Source organism: Lutra lutra, chromosome 13 (assembly GCF_902655055.1).
Source record: "Lutra lutra chromosome 13, mLutLut1.2, whole genome shotgun sequence".
In the NCBI taxonomy this organism is placed as follows: Eukaryota; Metazoa; Chordata; class Mammalia; order Carnivora; family Mustelidae; genus Lutra; species Lutra lutra.
The window spans coordinates 57,244,839-57,265,195 of NC_062290.1; the positions used below are offsets into that span (position 1 = coordinate 57,244,839).

At 47.3% G+C, this 20,357-nt stretch overlaps 1 protein-coding gene across 1 annotated transcript in view; it reads right to left on the minus strand.

The window, feature by feature from the left end:
• Window positions 1–727: 727 nt before the first annotated feature.
• Window positions 728–20,357, minus strand: part of B4GALT1 (beta-1,4-galactosyltransferase 1) — a 53,156-nt gene continuing 33,526 nt past the window's right edge. Inside the window, exons 3-6 of the mRNA XM_047700487.1 lie at window positions 8,845–9,032; window positions 6,279–6,401; window positions 3,951–4,055; window positions 728–3,732 (exon numbers count right to left, since the gene is read on the minus strand). Coding sequence (XP_047556443.1) covers window positions 3,600–3,732; window positions 3,951–4,055; window positions 6,279–6,401; window positions 8,845–9,032 — 549 coding nt within the window. The 3' untranslated portion in view covers window positions 728–3,599. The remainder of the gene's footprint in view (window positions 3,733–3,950; window positions 4,056–6,278; window positions 6,402–8,844; window positions 9,033–20,357) is intronic.

Sequence of the window (20,357 nt, forward strand, 5' to 3'; positions counted from 1 at the left end):
TGAGGAGAAGGCGGCGGCACCCGGAGTTTATAATGCCTCATGATCCTTGGATCACAACCAAGACCCTGGAGAATATTTACATTTCCTGGGGCTGATAAGAAATCTTGTTTTGTAGAATACCCACTCAAGTTACTGTGAACACCTTGTGGCAATGGCTCTGAGGATGATCCCAGAACAATCCTGGCATCTGCTGCTTATAGCAGAATGTGACCAGAGACCCGCCAGGGGAAATGTCATTTTGATGAGGCACCAGCTCCTGCGCAGTAAGTGCCTGTGAGGGGCCAGTCATTATGTCCCACATGTCATCCCTTTTAAGCCTCGAAAACAGGGGCACCTGGGCAGCTCAGGTGGTTAAGTGTCTGCCTTTGTCTTAGGTCATGATCTCAGGGTCCTGGGATGGAACCCTCCATCAGGCTCCCTGCTCAGTGGGGAGTCTGCTTCTCCCTCTGCTCCTCTCCCGACTCCTTCTCTTTCTTTCTGTCTTTCTCTCAAGTAAATTAAAAAAAAAAAGTCTCAAAAACAGTTGATTCCAGTGTGGGTATACGGAGCATGGTCAGGTGCTCCCCGCACCACCACCACCTCCCTCCTACCACCCCCGCCGCAATGAGGAGGGCACAGGTGGCAGACCTTTGCTTTCCTCTGATTCTCCCAGCAGGCAGTCCCAATCACTTCCCTCCAGCCCTGGGAGAGCCCAGACCCCTGAAATCAGAAAAGAAACCACCTGAGGTTACAAAGATAAGGTCATTTATTCACGTTATATTACTGGATTTTAAAGACAAAAATACAGTTGTTTTGAACACCAAGGTCAGACACACACCCTCCCCCACCTCCCCCCCCAGCCCACTTACAATGGTAAATCCATACATTTGCATACATGGGAAATTGAAATACACAACAGGTCTCACCGACAGGAAAGCTGCAATCCTAACCAAGTTAGGCAGCCCACAGCCTGCTGTGAGGTCAGCAGAGCCCCTGCCCAGACCGAGAGCCAGCACCAGCATTTCCTTTACCCTCTTATGCCACCCCTGCCCTCTCATCTTTCCCAAAGGCCACTTGACAGGGTCACCAGCAACGGGATGGAGAGAAACAGAGAAAGATGCAGCACACAACTTCACGGTGACAGCTTCCAGGGGAAGGAAATGCTCCCTGAACCCTCGGCCCTGAACTTCTCAGGGAGGAAACAGGACCTGCAGCATCTTAGGAACCAGGCAAGCATCCAGGCCTAACCTTGGGCCCAAGTGGGCCCCATGAGAGCACCAGAAGGTCAGCAAATGGGGAACAAGTGAAGCAGGATTTCCCTTGGTTCTGAGAACGAACCACATACTTGACTATTCCAATGGAACATAAAGGAAAATGTAACAGGAAAACAAACAAACAAACAAAGTCAGAATTTTCTTTAAGAGTAAAGTAAGTAAAAAGAAATTACCACCCAGGGTATTTGTCTCCTTTCTTTTAAGGCACTTTGGAAAAGTCAGGATCTAGGGACAGAAAGAGAGCCCTTCATTTTTCGCATTTCCCAAAATTTCCTTTCGGTGCGGTCATTCTTGGTTCTACTGACATCGCTGTTAAGGAACGGGGAACTGAAAGAAAGAATACTCTCTGAATGGCCCTGCTGCTTCTGCAGTGGAAAATAATTTTTAACCAATAAAGAAGGCTTCTGGGAAAAGAACCATGTTAGCATCCAAGATGCTCAAAGCAATAAAGGCACAGGTAAGTCTGGGGCTGAGCACCAGCTCAGCCTCCACACTAAGGGCTGGTTCCCAAGAAGACAGGGGTGGGGCTCCAGGCTACCACCAGCTGAGGGGTCAACCCTGGGATTAAACAGCTGAATCTTCAGCGCTCAGCCCAGCCAGGCTGGACCCAGCAGGGGCGCCCACCAGTAGCAGCTGCCTTGTGTAGCTCGTCCCAGGGAGGCTAAACCTCTCACAGCAGAGATGGGTTTGGAGATGACACCCCTGGGGATCAGCCTCCCTGGAGTGGGAGCACCTGCTAAAAACCTGAGGGGGATGGGAGGCTTTAGGCACCAGAGTAGTTGTGGGGGAGTGTGGGAGGGTTCAGCTCAACTTCTTTCTAGATCTCTAATTAGAAGGCACATTCATGCTGGAGAATGAATAGTCTGTTTGACCCTGAGTGCCACAGGCAAGTTTTAGGGACAGGCAAGAGGCAAAGGAACAGAAACGGGGAGGAAGGAAGGAGAGAGGCAACAGAGAGGAGGAAGGTGGAGGAAGGAGAACAGGTCCCCGAAAGGTAGGCCAGGTAGTGTGGCCAGCACAGAGAAGGAAGCGGGCCCCCACACTCCACAGGGGCCAAAACAGTGATTTCCTCCTCCTCCCCAGATTCCCGGTCAGTAAACAACAACCGGATTGCTGATTGCTGTCATTTACACCTCCACAGCATAGGGTTCTATGGGAAGGTCCCCTGGAAGAGGGGTGGAGGTTCCCTCCCACCTGGGGAGGCGAAAGAGGTGGAGAGCTCTGCCTAGCAGGCCTAGGCTTTTGCCTCCCTCAGAGGTCTAGCAGGATAACTTGACCAGGAGGCCTTACACTCAATGGGCCCAAAGGTGATTCTGCTCTTCACAAAACCTGGCCTGCCGACTAAATCAGAGGTCCATTCCTGGCCAGTACAGCATACACTATTTTTCCCCCCTAAAAAATGCTCAATCCCCTCCCCACATTTAAAACACCACAATAAAAATACATAGGAAATTCAAGTTTATATAGCATGCTCAAAAAAATAAATTGCCATGATTTAACACTAAATAGCTATGCAAATCTGGATCAACACAAAATCAAGCTAGATCTTAATTAGAACCTGATTTGTTCTTTCTTTAAAATACTACAAACTGCTTTTTTTTAAAAAAAGTCTTTACATTCAGAAATCAGACAATCTGGAGAAAGGCCACTGAATGTGAGAACACCCAAGGCTTTTGCTCTGGTGACTAATGTTGCCTTGGAATTCACACATTAGCACGGCAAAAGGTCTGAGGCTCAAGTTTAAAAAATCTCCTTGCTAAGAAAAGACAGACAGACGGACATACCCCCCCACACACACCCCCACACACAAGTGATTGTAGTAGTTGCATACCACTAAAAGAAGGTGGGGGATGGGGTAAAAGGAGAATGGTTGAGATTGTGTTTTTTTGTTAAAATATGCAAACAAAAAACATCACACCAATCCGATTTCAGCAGCACTCTCCTATTTTTCATAAAGTAATAAGAATACCACAATTTAAAGTGAAATTCTTACCTATTTCACAACAAATTAGCAGTTTATCACTGGGAATGAGTCCCACAGTCACCAAATTTCAGGCTACGTACTGATTCTTTGGGGTGACACCGTGAACTTACCAAGAATCCCCCAAAGGCTGATGTTTTCTACATTTACAAACACCTTGTAGAGCTAAGAAGACACATGCTGAGCCAAGTTGGGGGCAAAATATCCCACTCGTCCTGGTCATCTGGAAAGGCATCTGAATGATGAATGAAGGGGGCCTATCACTCTGATTGTTAAGAATGAAAGGGACCAGCCCAGCAGATTGGCAGGGACGCACAGCAAAGGTCCCTGGCCATTTTCAGGTCTCTTATTAGTGTACCGAAATGCTAGCTTGGTGTCCCGATGTCCACTGTGATTTTGGTATACAATGGATTTCTCTCTATGTCCAACACCTTGTAAGTGAGTGTATTCAAACCATCTGAAAGCATGGTCTCCTTTGTATGTGCAATTCGGTCAAACCTACAAGGAAAAGATAGGCAATGGGTTGGTGTCAAAACAGAAATCTTAAGAAAAAAGCATTAAACATTTGTCCTTCACACATGCCCACCTACTCTGCCAGTCCCAAGGACAGAACCCTCCCTCTCCCGCAAGGCATGGAGCCGTCTCCAGAGCCTCATTCCTGTAGCCTCCCCCATCTGAACGGAGAAAGAAGGCATGTAAATGAACACAGAACATACCTCTGAGGATTGGGTTCATTTTTCTTGTCTCTTGAGTGGCGGATCATCCGACATTTGCCAACCACAGCATTGGGGCGAGATACAGACATACCTCGAAAAACTAATCTGCAAGGAGTAAAAGGACAAGTCATCATTGTAGAGCTGCCATGAGGCTTGGGTCTAAAAGCCCCGGCCGCAAGATTTGTGCCTCATCCACCATCTTGTTGATTGTTCTCACTTAGCCCACACCCCTGCCCGCTGTGGTATCCCACGTCCTTTTACCACAAGTTCTGTAGTTTGTGTTGGTGACTGCTCAATGCCAGGCACTGAGGGTGCCTGCCCTCATAGAACTTACAGTGCAAACTTAGAACACAGGACCATCAGTGTCAGGATGGAAGCGAGGGGGGAAGGAAGGCTGAGCACAAGAAGGGAAGCCACTCACTTTCCCTAAGCAAGACTAGGCAGAGCCAGTTGTGAAAGCAAAGAGGTGTCTGCTAGAGCATTTTGGGTAGCCAGGGCAGCTAAGGCAAAGGCAGAGAGACAGAGCAAACACAGGACCCTCAGGGAGCAACAGAAACTTCTGGGGACTGGTAGAGTCTGGAGTAGGAAGTAGCCAGAGATGAGAGTGGAAGAAGGGCAAAGGCAACATCATGGAGGCCTTCTCAGAGCTTTATAGCATCCCAATGATCAGTGCCAGTGTCTGAAAGGGATATAATATGCAGTTCCCCAAAGGTTTTTGGCCAAAGGGAAGTCTCTCTGATAAGTACCATAACAACAGAGAGCAGAGAACAAGATAAGAGCCAGCCAGAACAGGATGGAAGAGTCTGTGTAAGTCTGGGGGAAAGGAATGATGACCCAAACCAAAGCCTTGACAGCAACAGGGCAAGTTAGTTAAGAGGCAGGACTGGCTGTCCCTGGAGGATTTAAAGGTTTCTTCTGGCCCTCATCTCCCCCAGTGCTGGTCTTGTGCCTGGCACTTGGCAAGTAGGTGCATAACAGATACACCCCTTATCTTTCAAGAAAGCTGCTCCACAAATCACACAGGCTTCTAGTCCCTCCAGCCTCAGAGCTCCCTCCCTACTAACCTCCACAGCGCAGGTCTGTGGTGCCACCTCAGCCCTGAATACCATCCCACAGGCCCCATTTGCCCAGCTGGTACCGTGGAAGCAAGTTTGTATTTGTCTGGACCCCCTATCTGGGGCTTCTGCGGCCCTCCCACTGGGCCTGCGGGACTCAGTTCTCTGTATGCCTAAGGGGCACATGCTCCGAGTCCAGTTTTCTCCCAGGCTGATAGCAAAGGCTTGGGTCCATGACAGGTTCTTGTACTAAGCTCCACGTGACTGACTTGGGTGCTGCTCTGACAGACAACTTCTGTGAACTGCTCAAATTAATGTACTCCAATTCGGGAAGGTGCTAGGCTATATTCTGTTATCAAGCTCAATGACAAGCTCTGACTAGCTTCCAGAGGGAGAAGGTACTTCTTATCCACAGCTGGCAGGGTTGAAGTCTCCATGGCCAGAGAGAATTGGGCAGGATGTGGTTTCAAATGCCACTGGAATTTTTTATTTTTTTATTTTTTATCATCTGCAATGACAACCCCCATGATAAAGGCTTACCACCTTACAAGGAGCCCCTGAGGTATGGATGGGGCAGGGCTGACCATGGAGAGATGGTTGTTGGGGCTGGCTGGGTACACAAAAGTTCATTATACTACTCAGTCCTCATTTGTGTATGTAAAAATGTTCCAGAATAAACAAATAACACAGAGATTCTGTAAAGGAACTTAGGATCCAGCCCAAAGAAACTTGTTTCATAATCAAACAGGACCACAATGAAATGCCGAATTTTTGCAAAGGATACATGCTTACTTCTTCAGGACAAAACAGCATGTGGTATGAATCAAAGTAAACTCAACCCTTCACTTGGTTCTCATTTTGCATGTTCCAAGGCTAATGCAAAAATCACAGAAGCAAATTTTCCTAAAGACATTCTTCAGCACCTGTGGCACCTACTGAAGGGCACACTTAAGAATGTGGGCCAAGGGGTGCCTGGGTGGCTCCGTCAGTTAAGCGTCTGCCTTTGGCTCAGGTCATGATCCCAGAGTTCTGGGATGGAGTCCCACATCTGACTCCCTGCTCGGTGCAGAGTCTGCTTCTCCCTCTGCCTGCCACTCCCCCTGCTTATGCTCCCTCTCTGATAAATAAATAAAATCTTAAAAATAAAGAATGTGGGCCAAGTGGGGACTGTATCCCACCCAAGGAGCAATCCTTGCAGAATGACCAGGTGCTAACTGAAAACCTGGGAGTGATGGGAGATAGAGAAGAAAGAGGTCTAAGTTGTAACCATTACCTGTTAAATATGTCATCATCTTCACCTCCCCAGCCCCAATAGTTATTAGGAAATCCATTGATGGTGAGAAACTGTTGTTTACTTAGAGCAGAGACACCTCCAAAATACTGAACATAAGGTAGGCTGGGGGAGAAACACACACACAAAGACCAGTGGTTAGTTAAGTCTTGACTTTTCAAAATAAAGCATGCTCAAAGCATAAACACTTATAACATTATCTTTATTCTCCGGGACTTTTTAATTGAGGTTTATGAGGTTTATCTTTGTTCTGGTTTTTTTTTTTAATCAAACTGAGATGATCTCAGAGAAGACACAGATATCAAAAAGTAGAATCTTGCTCTAAGAATAATACTGTGTTGCTTCTGTGGTTACCTGGAAAATTAGTTAGTGACAAAAGCATAAGCCCACTTTTGTGCCCCATTTGGGAATCTGCTTTTCTTTGCATCTTGCTCCTGCATGGGAAATCTTTATCCAGGAGGTCCTGGAAACTGAGATTGCAGTAAAGCCTCCCTGTGCCCACCTGGTCATGCCCTCTCTTCCCGCCCTCAGCCCATCTATCAGTATAACATTCATTCTTCACAGGCACACTGGTCTCAAAACTGACCCCAATGGTCGAAACAGTATTTCTGAAAATCTGCTAAAATAACATTTTCTAGGAAATTCCTACCACATCCTGACTTAGCAAAATATATAAGGGTGAATCTATTTTGACACGTTTTCAAGCAGTAGGGCATCTGGACTCTCATCCTTCCACACCTTTTTGTATTTTACTCTTTCAATGGTGATGAAATGTTAAGACTCAGGTAATGTCCAAAAGCCATACAAAGGTTTTCCCATGGGTCCTTTAAAGGCTGTGGTTTTGAGACGACTTTGTGTGCAGCACTAACCCACACTAGGGCTTTTACTGGAATCCAGAGAGACTAAAATCCATCACGCAAATTAAGGAAAACTCTAACTCAGAGTTCAAGAGGGAAGTCAGCCAAACCATCCAGAACATAAGAAAAAAAAAGTGCCATTACTATTTTCAAATACATTCAGGACATCTGACTGTGAGTATCCATGAAGATCTCTGGGGCCTGCTTTAATGAGTCAAAGGTAATCCATCTGTAACTAGGTGTTGTCCCTTGGGTGCCCAGTCACCCACCTATGGGCATACCTCACACTACAGTCTGTGCCTGATTACAAGGGAGGGTTTGAACTAGGTGGCCAGGCCAATAAGATTTCTCACAATCAGTGTTTATACAGAAATGACTCTTGGTGACCTCCAAGGAAAGTACATGCTGAGATGATGAGATTCGGTTTCACCGCCCATGCTGTTTTCTCTGACCAACCGCCTGTCCCCCAAGCCTGACTGGTTCTGGGTAAGACAGGCATGGTGCTGTGGCAAAGAATGAGGTCATCACCACCGTGCTTCAAGGGGGGAATGAAGAGGGGGGTGAAGTTTGAGCTCAATGTATCTCAAAGATAAGAAGATACATGAACAGGAGTAGGGAGGGAAGTTAGGAGGGTGCAGGGTGACCTTTAAGGCAATTCTCCTCTCTTTAAGATAGCAAGTTTAGGAGCTGGTCTGGGGGAACAACTTACAGCATCCCTATTTTCTTTTCTTTCCTTTTTAATTAAGCGGGCTCCACGGCCAATGTAGGGCTTGAACTCATGGCTCCGCCACTGATAGCCACACGCTCTACCAACTGAGCCAGCCAAGTGCCCCTTAGCGTCCCTGTTTGCATCTCCCAGCCCTTGATCCCCCAGCAAGGGAGGACAGAACAAAATCATGGGGAATAAAATGAGTCTGAAAGATAGCATCTGTATCTAAACCAAGGGACTGCAGGTCCGCATGGGCCTGCCACACTGGGGCAGTCAGCCGAAGCCAGGGCTGCCCAGCACACAGCTTCTTGGACCTTCGGGCTGACTTAGAGCAGGGCGGGGAAGGTCAGTCTGCTCAACTAGTGGGTGATTTAAAACAACTTTATGTTAATATAAACATGGGTAGTTATGGAACAAAGTGCCTTTATTTTTTTTAAGGTTAAAAAAAAAAAAAGGCTACAAGGCTATTTTCCACCTATGACAATACTCTTTGGATTATACCAGTATCCTTGGGGACAGGCATCAGCTGGCCTCCTCACTAGGGGCATTTTGATGGAAAAGTCTGGGTCCCAATGTCTAAACAGAAGCCTGTACTTTGCAGGGAAACAGAATCATGTTCTTTCTTAAGTACCAAGGTATACCTGCTAAGGTACCCAAACCCAAGAATTGACTGGGGGGAAAACAATTCCAATTTGCTTCCCAAACTGGGTGGGGGAAGGGAATAGAAGAAAACAAGGAAATATAGCATCTGTTTGGAGCCTACAGGCTACAGCCATCCCAAACACAAACTCTGGATGTGCAACATTATGAATGTTTCTGGATTTTACTTTCCTCCTTAAATCATAACTGACTTTGGGCTTAAAAAGCACCCTGTTCTCAGGGGAAGGATTCTCTTTCAGAACCTAAAGGGATACTCCTGGGCTGGAGGGGCTGCATTTCCTAGTGGTCAGGTTTTCTGTAGCTTCTGGTGGATATCTCTTACCTAAATCCAAACTTATCCATGGCTACAGAAATGTGCCGTGGCTGTGGGAAACACCTGTAGGCATTGTGGTCGTTCATTGGAATGAGGTCCACGTCACTAAACACAAAGCAGTTGTAGTCATAATCCTTCAGGGCCTCTTGAAAGCCAATGTTGAGGAGCTTAGCACGGTTGAACATGGTTTCTCCAGCCTGAGGCAGAAACAGAACAAGTACTATCAGATACCGCAAGGCGACTGAATAGAATACTCACTCGGACTGGTGACCTGTCAACTACGTGTGATCCTTAGTCCACTCATTTTTTCTGCTCTCACTTTACAAATCAATACCGAATAATGGCATGCCCTGCATCAGCAATCCCTCTTCTAGGAACTGAATTATCACAGAGGACTTGCAAATACACAAAAATGAACAACTTGCTCACCATGGGATTTTCATCACAGCAACAGATTGCAAACAATGCCATAAGCATTGCTAAGGAACTGGTTAAATAAATTATGTAACATCCTTAAAATGGAATAGAGCTGTTAAAAAAAATAAGGAAGCTCTAAAAGGAAATGATTTTCAAGATAGTATTGTTAGGTGAAAAAGCATTTAAACATATGTGTCATGTGTTTAATGTTTAACACACTTCACATAGACTAATTCCCATAAAGATGGCCAGGAAACTGGTGCCTATGGACTTTTTACTTCTTCCCTCTTGGTATGGCTGACTGTGGTTTGGTCACCATATTGTGTGCCTTCACATATATATGTCTGTCATAAAATTAGGTACCAGAGAAATACCATGGACCCAAGTCAATCTCTGCTCTCGTTGTGTTCACAGCATAGGGTGGGAAGCTGTGTGATACACGCTATGACAGAAACAGAGTGTATGAGAGAGAAGAGGACACCTGCTTCAGGATGCCAACCACTGGGTCCCGAAGCACCAAGTCTGTTGGTGCAAAGGTATTTCATATTTCATTTACTTATTTTCAGTTCCCCCACTAGAATATAAACTCAATGAAAGCTGGAATTTTTAACTTTTTCTTCACCAATGCCTAGAACACTGCCTGGAATACAATAAGAGCTCAACAAACAACTGCTGGATGGATGGATGGATGGATGGATGGATGGATGGACGGATGGACAGACAGACAGATGGATGGATGGATGGATGCATAGACCAAGGGTTGGGTTTCAACAAACAACGGCAGATGACAATTCTGGGAAGCTTCAACCAAGGGCTCCCTCAGGGTCACCACCAAGGGTCTCCACTCTGAACTACAGCCCCAGGTTAGCAGGGACTGTTACAGCATCGACACTGCCACCCTTACAGTTAGCAGTCCACAAGCCCTTCCACATGTGTAGTCTCATCCTGGCCAGAATCCTCCCAACAATGCCCTGAAGAAACTAACGTACAAAAGTGACGCAGCTGGAGCTGGACCTGGCACTGAAATCCTCATTTAGTGCACTCTCCCAATCCCTCTTGGAATCAACAAGATCAGGGCCTTCAACTTTGGGGGAAAGTATATCTCGCAAGGGTCTACAGTGGTTACACAACTTCCAAGTTGGGCTCCCCAACATCTTCTCTCCAGGCCCCCATGAAAGGATTTGGAAATTGGTGCTCTAGAAGGCTGCCTGTGTGAGGACAGAGCATATGGATGGTGCTACAGCTGTGCAGCCTCAGATGGGTGACTCAGAGAAACCAACCACTCAAGAAACACAAGTATCAGGAAGTCAGAAAGAACAGCCAAGAGAATGGTGAATGAATTAAGGAAACATTTTATACAAGAGCTCCTTTCTTCAGCCCATGACAAAGCTTTCTAATCATGCATGGAGAAAGGAGAAGGCTGAGCCCAATGGCACACACTGTGTTCTTTAGTTGTACCCACCAGTTAAGAGTCATTTAGAATCCTGCCTTCAGCTAATTCTCTGTAAGTCTTGAGGTAAAAAGAAGTTCAAAGTCTAGAAACCAGATATGAAAACTATGAAGTTGTTGTAATTACTGTTATTATAACACACTGCTAAAGTTCACTGGGAGATATGACATATGAGGTACAGGATAAGTGTTTTATATGCTTTTAAACATCTCAACAATCTTGTAACAAACTTTATCCCAACCCAGACTTACTACCTTCTTCTCAGACCCTTGAACCTTCTGGCAATGTAGAGAGAGTTCTGCACTTGGTACTTTCCATCTTGCTCCTCTAGCCCCATGAAGACCCTAAGACTTAGCTTTCTCTGAATGTCTTCAGCCCCACTAACCACTTTTCCAACAAGTGAAAGGGTATCCCAACAAAGCCTTTTCACACCCATGTCGTAGATTGTGGAGGGTGGCCACCCAATGCTTCCTTTTTTTGGTACATTCTCTAAAACAGGGTCAGGGAGCTCTTGATGGACATGCCCAAGCCACAGGGCCTGGCCTGCTAGCCATGACTATCTGAACTAAGGAGATGTCTGACTGAGACTATACTAAGCATTTTTCCTCTCCCAAGAACTGCCAATTTGGAACCATGAATGGGCACCCCTGGCATCATGCCCCAAGAACACTGGCAGCCTAGAGGAGAAACCCAAGGAGTAGATCTATCCTTTTCCCCACTTGCAGCATAACAGCTTCTTCAACTCAGTAAGGCACTTCAGCGTCTGGTCCACAGTTTAAATTAGTCAGGCAGTTTTCTAAAATAGCCTGAACTGTATATCACTCCTCTCAACCTAGCCTCACCTCTATGATTCTGGGAGAGGGAAAAGGCGGGGTACATTCTTACAGGTTTCATTTCCTACCAGGGTCCTTAGAAACATCAGAGCAGCAAAATGGTAGATAAGTAAAGTATGTGTCTTCCCCTTCCTCCCCTGGGATTATAGAAAGTCAACTCTTGGCTTCTCTGGGTGAAATGGTGTAACATCTTGGGTAACCTTCTTGATAAGAAAGACAGGCCCTGGCAAGCCTTCCAACCCCCAACACTAATAGGAGGGGTTCATTCCTCGGGGGTGGGGGGTGGGGGTGGGGGTGGAAAGACACCCAGCCCTCATTCCTGCCTCTCCTCAATGGGCACATGCATCCAGTGTGTCTTCTGCTTCCTACCCTCAGGTAAATATTGATCAAGCACCACTACTGTCCAGCCAAGCCAAAGACATAGCTGTGGAGACTGACACAGGCATTTTTTTTTTTTTTTCTTTCTGACACATGTGTTTTTATCCCAGGAATGCCAGCTTCTTGGCTTCTTAGCTATGTGACTTTGGGTTAACCACACCTCTAGGTCTCCATTTCCTCATCTCGTTATTTGGATGACAACAGGTGGGTTTTATTAGATGAGACAATGCATGAAAAGGCCTTTGCACACTGTCTGGCAACAAATGTCAGCTACTATCATTATTACAGGAGTAAGTCTTCCCATCCATCTTGAACAGATCTTTCAAATTGTCTTCCAGAAATCCAACACGGAGACTTCTCCATCATTTGTGTGTGCCTTTCCCAATCAGCTTCAAGAACCTTTCCAAATCCTGCTTCTCTGATTGGGTGGGGCAGGGTGGGGAAGGGGAGGAGAAGGGGTTCTAAAAAGGATTAGGGCTCAAGTACGTTAGCCTGTGGCTCACAAAATGAGAATTTCTATAGTAGGAGAAAGTCTAAGACCTTTAGAGGTATGATATGCTTGGGACCCAGTCACACATGAAAAGGAACTGGAGCTCTGAGAGCAGGGGTCCCTCTGAAAAGCCAAGCTTTTTAGTGCAGGTTTCATCTTACTTTGGTAGATAAGAGTTATACATATTTCTTCTTTCAAGAGCAACTGGCTCCTCATAACAGAAGGAGAGGATAGGAAGAAAGAAGAAAGGACAAAAATGGTATGACATTCCCACAGCTGGACAGAGAAGCTGTCTCACTGATCAAAGCTCTCAGAAAAACCTGTAAAACTTTTAGGACCAGGCCTATCCCTAAAGATGGGTATTAACAGTCAGTCAAGCAAAGCTAACAATGCTGGAGAGGGCAAGCTCCTCAGGGAGAGGAGCGGAGGAAGAGACTGCCTTCAGACACCTCATGAAACGAACCCACGGCCCTTCTGGCAGATCTGGATGGCAGGGACAAATGTCCTAAGAAGCACCAGAAGCAACCTGCTCTAAGACTGTTAAAACCTTTCTCTAGAGCCCTCATTTATACTAAGGAGAGAGCAAGTGGTATGTCCATTGAAAACGGAACCCTTATGCACTGCTGGTGGGAATGGGAAATCGTGCAGCCATCTTAGAAAAAAGTCTGGCAGCTCCTCAGGTGGATAAACAAAGAGTTACCACATGATCCAGTGATTCCATTCCTAGGAATTTACCTAAGAGAAATGAAAACTTATGTCCACACAAAAACTTGTCCACAACATTCATAACAGCATTATTCAAAGTAGATAAAAAGTAGAAACAACCCAAATGTCTGCCAGCTAATACACGGATAAATAAAATGTGGTATATCCCTACAATGCAATGTTATTCAGCAATAAAAAAGAATGAATGCTGATACAGGCTATTACATGGCCAAACCTTGAACACATCATGTTAAGCTAAAGAATCCAGTCACGGGGACGCCTGGGTGGCTCAGTTGGTTAAGCAGCTGCCTTCGGCTCAGGTCATGATCCCAGCATCCTGGGATTGAGTCCCACATCAGGCTCCTTGCTCATCGGGGAGCCTGCTTCTCCCTCTGCCTCTGCCTGCCATTCTGTCTGCCCGTGCTTGCTCTCTCTCCCTCTCTCTCTCTGACAAACAAACAAACAAACAAACAAATAAATAAATAAATAAAAAATAAAATAAAATAAAAAAATCTTTAAAAAAAAAAAAAAAAAAGAAGCCAGTCACGAAGGACTACATAAAGCATGATTTCATTTACACAAAATGCCCGGAACAGGCAAATCCGTAGAGACAAAAAGTATATTAGTGGTTGCCTAGGGCCGGGTGCAATGAAGGGATGTAGAAGCTAAGAAATGCCAGGTTTATTTTTGGTGCAATGAAAATATTCTAAAATTGATATTGGAGATGGGCACACAGTTCCCAAATATACCAAAAACCACTGGATTATGTACTTTAAATGGCAAATCTCATGGTATATAATTATATTTCAATAAGGGGATTAGCAGAAAGGAAAAAAAAAGTTAAGAAAAAAGAAAAAACCCAGCTCCAAAGACAGAGGAGGACCAAAGATCATACTTCTCCCTCTATCTCATATATTCACTCTTGTCATTTATTGGGTGTCTGCTTCAGGCTTAGCTATAGGGCTAAGAAAAGGAAAAGACACAGTCCTAGTTCTGAGTAGTTCCGACTTAAACAGGCAATTATAATGGGGTGATATGGAGATGAAGACACTGATCAAATCCTAGGGGACTGGAAAGGCATGGGAAGAGTGCTCCTAGAAGAGAAAGCAGCATTTGTAAAGGCTGTGAGGAAAAAAAGAACCATTCAAGAAGCGAAAAGAAATACAGAATGGGAAAGCCAGAATAAGACATGAGGGTGAATGTGGACCAAATCCCGCCGGGGAGGGGAAGGCTGGGAACTCTGCTAAAGTACTCAGGCTTTGTCTTTAATTTAGGCCACGGGAGCCCTTGAAGATTTTAAATGAAGATTAGGCTTTTACATGTCAAGCAGGGCCTTCTGCCTTACCCCACAACTATAGGTAGGGAGATCCGCTCGGAAGCCGCTGCTAGGCAGCTAGAATCACATGAATATGATTCATATGAGATAGAGAGTAGGCAGTCATGGCGGGCAGGTAGAGAACGCCTTCCTCCAAGGGCTAACACAAGGGCCATTCCCATTTCATGCCTCACCTGCACCCTGGGCATGTACACTGTACCCACAAGCAAGACTTTTAGAATGGGTACAAGAGTCTGGTCTAATCCCCAGACAAATCCTGACTATGGCTAAAGCAAGAGTGGCCTTCTCCTTATTACAAGACACATGATCAACTGCAGAAGACCAAGGCCTCCCGTAACTAAGTTCTAACGGTCTCTAAAGGATTGGTTAAACCACCCTGCCCTCCCTGGATTTTAGGCCCATGTGTATATACCAGTAGACATTTGCCCCAACCAAGAGAGCTTGGGGTCTGACCATACCTGGTCCCTTCACCAAAAGACACAGCAACAATGAGGTTGGAAACAGTAAGCCAAAGCCAAGACTCAATGAATCAGAATCTCTGTGATGGGAGAGACAATTTTGTTCCCATACACATGCCCTGGCCCATCACAAAGACACACAAAGACACACACACATGCCTTCTCAACACCCATAATAACCCACAGGCTCTCAAACCCACAGATATGGAGGCAGGTCTACAGTCAGTGGAAATGCTTGCTGAAACTCCCCTTGCATGCTTTTCTGTGCCCAATCAGACACTAAGAGAAAAGGCTTCGGCCGAGTGGGTGGCAGGAAAGCAGAGAAAGCTCTCGCTGGGCTGTCCTGTGGCGGGACTGACACGCGGGCCTATGTGTGGAACCCAGGGCAGTAGACAGGCTGGCTGGGAGGTGATCCCTGGAGAATTGCTGGGATTATACAAATGCTGAGCTTGTGGAAGGCTAATATCCACTCACCCATGATTTCACAGCAGTTGGGCCTCGGCTCTTAACCATAATAATACAGTAGCCTCGAGCTGGGAAAAGGCTCTCAACAAGACCCGGATCTGAGACTTCAGCTCTTCATCCAGGGAGTAAAGGAAATGAGGCCCTTCAGGGCAAGAATAAGCACATCCATGCCCCCCCACTGGACTAGAACACAGGTCAGAAGCCCTAGGTTGCCTTCAGAGAGAACTGAGCGGATAGCACAGTCCAAAAGGGGTTCTGGGTGTAAAGGGAGCAGAGAATGGAGTTTTTAAACCCCAGCTCCACAGAAGCCATAGTAGGATGTCCTCCTCCTTCCCTGGATCTGAGGCCCTGAGATCTTTCTTCAGGAAAACATTTTAGAAAATAAAGGGCTTAAAGGAACTTGACCATTTATATGAAGGCCTATACACCTATTTAAAGTGCTTCTGAACCCGTAATTCCGAGTCAGAATATCTAGCCTGGAGAAAAGATTCTAAATGCGGAAGCAAGCAGGCACGGAACTGACACCAGGGAGAAGGTGGGAATTATCTAAATGCCTTGTAGCAGAGGAACAGCTAAGCTCCTTACGGTAGACCCACACGCTCACCGGCTAGGGGAGTGCAGACAGTGGAGATTATGAGGCTATGAGAGAACATGGGAAGATGCTGATGACACAGAGTTGAAGAAAAATGCAGGACACAAAAGGATATACACAAACAGCATGAGCTCAATTGTTGCTTAATTTAAGGCAAAGCATCTCAGACCTCTGCACAACAGGCTGGCTTCCAGCGACCTCAGCATTTCCGAGCGAGCCCACAGAGACTATGACCTTGCCTGGAGACCCCAGGGCCCGGGCTCGGGTTTGATTTGGGGCATGTGGACATTACCAGGGTGGCAGCAGTGGTGGCGACAGCGGCAGCAGTCACAGCAGGAGTTAGGCCGGCACTCCTCTCTTTCTCTTTCTCTCTCTCTCTCTAGGAGGTGGAGGGCACAGAAGAGGAGGTAGGTGGAGAGTAAGAAGCAGATCACAGAGAGGAGGCTCCTCCTTCAGCTTGCTTTGCTACAAACAGGATTAACAAGTAAAAGCAAAAGGGCCCCACTAGAACGAGAGAAAAAAAAAAAAAAAAGAGAAGAGACAGGATGGATGCAAGGGAGAGAGGTAAGGAAGAGAGGCAATGTCAAGGCTATGAAGAAAGGATGGGGGTGGCATTCTGACCCCTCTTGTTCCAGGGCAAAGGCAAATTCCTAAGAAGCTGTCACTCCCTGTCATGACATCACAGGGGCAGAGCGAAAATGACGTTTCCCAGAACAATGTCCAGGGAGGCAATTCACAAGTCTGTAAGTACCTGTAAGTGCTCTGCCACACTCCCCAGGAGAATGGACCAAGCCACAGATGGGGAGAGAGGAAAACACACAGCAAAGGAAATGACCAGTCACTGGACAGCACACGAACTCTGGTGGGACAGACACTCCCAGTCTTCCCATAATGCTCCTGGGCCCCCAGGATCCAGAAGGTCCCAGTGCTCAAGGAAAGGGGTGCTGCAGGATAGGACTGGCCCTACCACTCCCAAGCCCCATTCCTGCGCACATCAATCTGGGTGCTGACAGCTTCAGGAGAAAAATGGAAGGCAGGGATGGGTGGCGGGGAGGGGATGGTGAATAGACAAGATCAACACAGAAACCAAACCAGTGGGGGCCATAGGCCTGGGCTGTTGTCCTTCTCCACAGTGGGAGGACCCATGAGTCTGATTCAGTCTAACTCATCTTGGCCTCCTGTAGGAACCAGCTACTTGGCCCAGTGACAGAGGTAAGTTGTTGACGTGTGGTGACTCTCACTCATTACTCTCACTCATAGAGGGTATAACAGGCTGTCTCCAAAGCTGGCCATACTGGGTTCCAGACAAGCAGCCTGGAACTACCTCACAACAGTGCACAGACAAAAAGGAAGAGGTAAAAAAAATTCCAAAGCCTAAGAACCCTCAGGCAGGGCCCCCTCTGCTGCACCCTGAGGCTTTCAGACCAAGATTTACCTGTCGGGCATGACAACTGGGCAAGCCTCCCACGGGGGCTTGAGACTGTTACTCCAAAGCTGCTACTCACCTCTCACAACCCACTGGGACTCAAGATGGTGTTGCCAGATGGATATGGAGCTGTTTCCCAGTGAGGGGAATGTCTGTGTTCAGGACTGAATGTGGCAAAGCAAGGCATTCCTTAGGCCTCAGGTCATCGCTGTACAAATCCCAGCTCCGCCACCCAGCCATCATGGGTCCCCGAGCAAGCTGCTTACCTTCGTAAGCTTTCTCTCAGCGGAAACAATGAGTACCCCTCTGCCTTACTGGGGGGCTGGTAGGGTCAAAATTCAAAGTGAGACCATGAAAGAGGTTCAGTCCAAAGGACCATAAAAGTCTACGACCATCAATAACCACAGGGATAAAGTAGGTTCTCTGCATTTTTCCTGAAAAGCAAGGTTACCCTGAGGCAATGTCCCAGGCAGCCTGCTCTGGTCAGCAAGGAGGAAGCCTTGGAGGGAGGCCTGGGGAAGGGCTGTGCAGGTTGGTTCCCGAGGCTCATGACCTGCCCTGACTGGGAAAGGAGGTTTCACTTCCAAGAGGAACAGACCTCACCAGAGAACCAGGAGCAAGGGGTCCTGAGGATGGGTGTTCAGTAAATGGGCAGGAGTCCCAGGGAGCAGCTGCTAGCTCCAAACCCTAACTGAGCACTGGACTGTGCATGGAGCTATGGCGTCAGGGAGGCAGAGGGAAATCAGACCTAATGGGCCTGGGGTCTAGAGGCTGCAGGCCAGGGAGAGCATGCACACATAGAATCCCTCCTCACCCCTCACTAGAAAGCACTGAGTGGCCTGGGAACAGTGGGGAGGAGAAGCTGGCTCCATTCCAAGGCCTCACAGAGCTAACTAAGGTGGGGGTGGGGGTTAAATAGTGGCTAGAAAGAGGAAGGACAGGCACACAGAGCAGAGTGGGCCGCATAAGCAAAGGCACAAGGAGGGGAACACAGTGAAGACAGGGAGTCCAGAGTCTGTGGTGTCAAGTGTGTCTAAAGGAGGGTGGAGGAGGAAGTAGCTAGAGATAGGTCATGGGGGGACTTAGATGGTCTCAGATGCCAAGCTTGGCACTTTGGACCCTTGGCTGTAGGCAGTGGGGACACAGTGAAGGGCTTAAAGGGTAACATGGTCAGAACTAGAAAGATCTTAGACAGCTGAGTAAGATCAGAAGCACTAGAGGATACACAGAATCGGACATACCAGTCCTGGCCCCTGACTCAGGACAAAGGGCTGCACAGTTATGACAAACCTACCTGACCAGCTGGGCCTCCATTCCTCACCTGTTTGGTAATTTTTATGCTGGTTAACCTCACAAACATCCTCTATTTCATATATATGGCTTTTACTACCAGGTGGTAACCTGCCTTTCTTTCACTGTAGGTGGTTTTGTAGTTTCCTTTCCTTGGTTAAAGTTTGAGGAGTTATAGGACCCCTCCCCCATCTGCTATGACATCTTGGCGTCCACCTCTGCACCAAAGCCCTGGGGTCGGACTGCAGGCAGGACATCGGTGCCACCAAGCAGCACCCTTGGCTCCAAGAGAGCAGACAGGCCAGAACCCTAATGGGAGGCTCGAAAACTGAGAGGTCAGGGCAGGAGGAGAGGTGGAGACCAGAGGACAGACAGCAATTTCAGCTGGTAAAGGCTTCCCCGCTCCCCTCCACCCCACTTACTGTGAGATGCAAATTGTTATGGTAATTGGAGGGGCCTAAACCAAAAGGGAGTGGTTAACATGGATACCAGTAGGGGCCACAGAAGCCCATGGAACCTCACTTCTGTGTGCGGACCTTAAACACAAACCTACTTGGCAACCCTACTCAGAAGAAGCTGCTGGGTTTGACATAGTCCCCAAGCTCCCTGAGATTCTGTTTCCTGTGAATACCCACTATCCTCTGACCCCTGGAGCCCATACAAATGGGAGGGAGGGTCTTGAGGCTGGTACTCAGTAGAGGTGAAGCAGGAGGCAGGGAGAGCAGTAAAGAGTTCATCACTAAAGCACTGGGCAAGGAAACAGGAAGAAAGGAGGGGTAAGAGGGGAGAAGGAACGCAAATCATAGCAATAACAGTTAGTGTTTACTGAGGGTTTGCCCTGTACCAGGTGCTTTATAGGTCCCACGTGCAAATACCAAAACCTCTCCCTCCTGCCAACAAGGAAACAGAGGTCTGAAGAATTTGAGTCTGTGGTCACAGCGTGGGGAAGTGGCAGAACTGGAACCCAGGCAATCCAAACCTGAAGCTCACCCCCAGCCCTTCTACCCAGCTGGGAGAAAGACTGAGGAAGGGACCAGATGGCCCAAAGGACAGAGTGAGTGCAGGTGCAGTGAGAGGGCACTAGGTGACAGGGACTGGGCTGGAGCTGCAGCCTTCTTGTCATGTATGTGACCTCCTACTGCTCCTTTCCCCTCTCTGAGCCTTGTTTCCTCAGGGGTACAAGAGAGTAGATGTTTTCATACTACCTGGCCTCGGGGGACCAGGCAGATCCCACCAAAGACTGAAGGGAAAGGGGGGAGGTGTGGGGTTCAGAATGGGAACACTGTCTCCAGTTCACGTAGAACAGCCGCCACGGTGATCTGCTGTTGCTGGGGGGACTGCATAGCATTTCCATGGGGCAGGAGGTTCTGTTCTCCAAAACCTGTTTGAGAACCTTTGGGATGGATCTCTCAGAGGCCCCTCCTACTTCAAGCATTCTTTCTCTCTCATCTTAAAAGGGGCAGGCAGGGTGTTTGAGGCAGGGAGATGACGGGAGGCTTGAATGCCTATTTACAGGAAGGTCAAAGCCAGATGCTACCAATTCCCTTTCTTCCTCTTTATATAACAGCAAAAGAGAACAGAGGAAATTCCTAATTTGTAGGTGGGGCATGCTCCAAATGTTTCTTCTTCTGCATCTTTTCAAGGATTAGGTTTCCTCTCACCACTTTATTACATGCACTTTA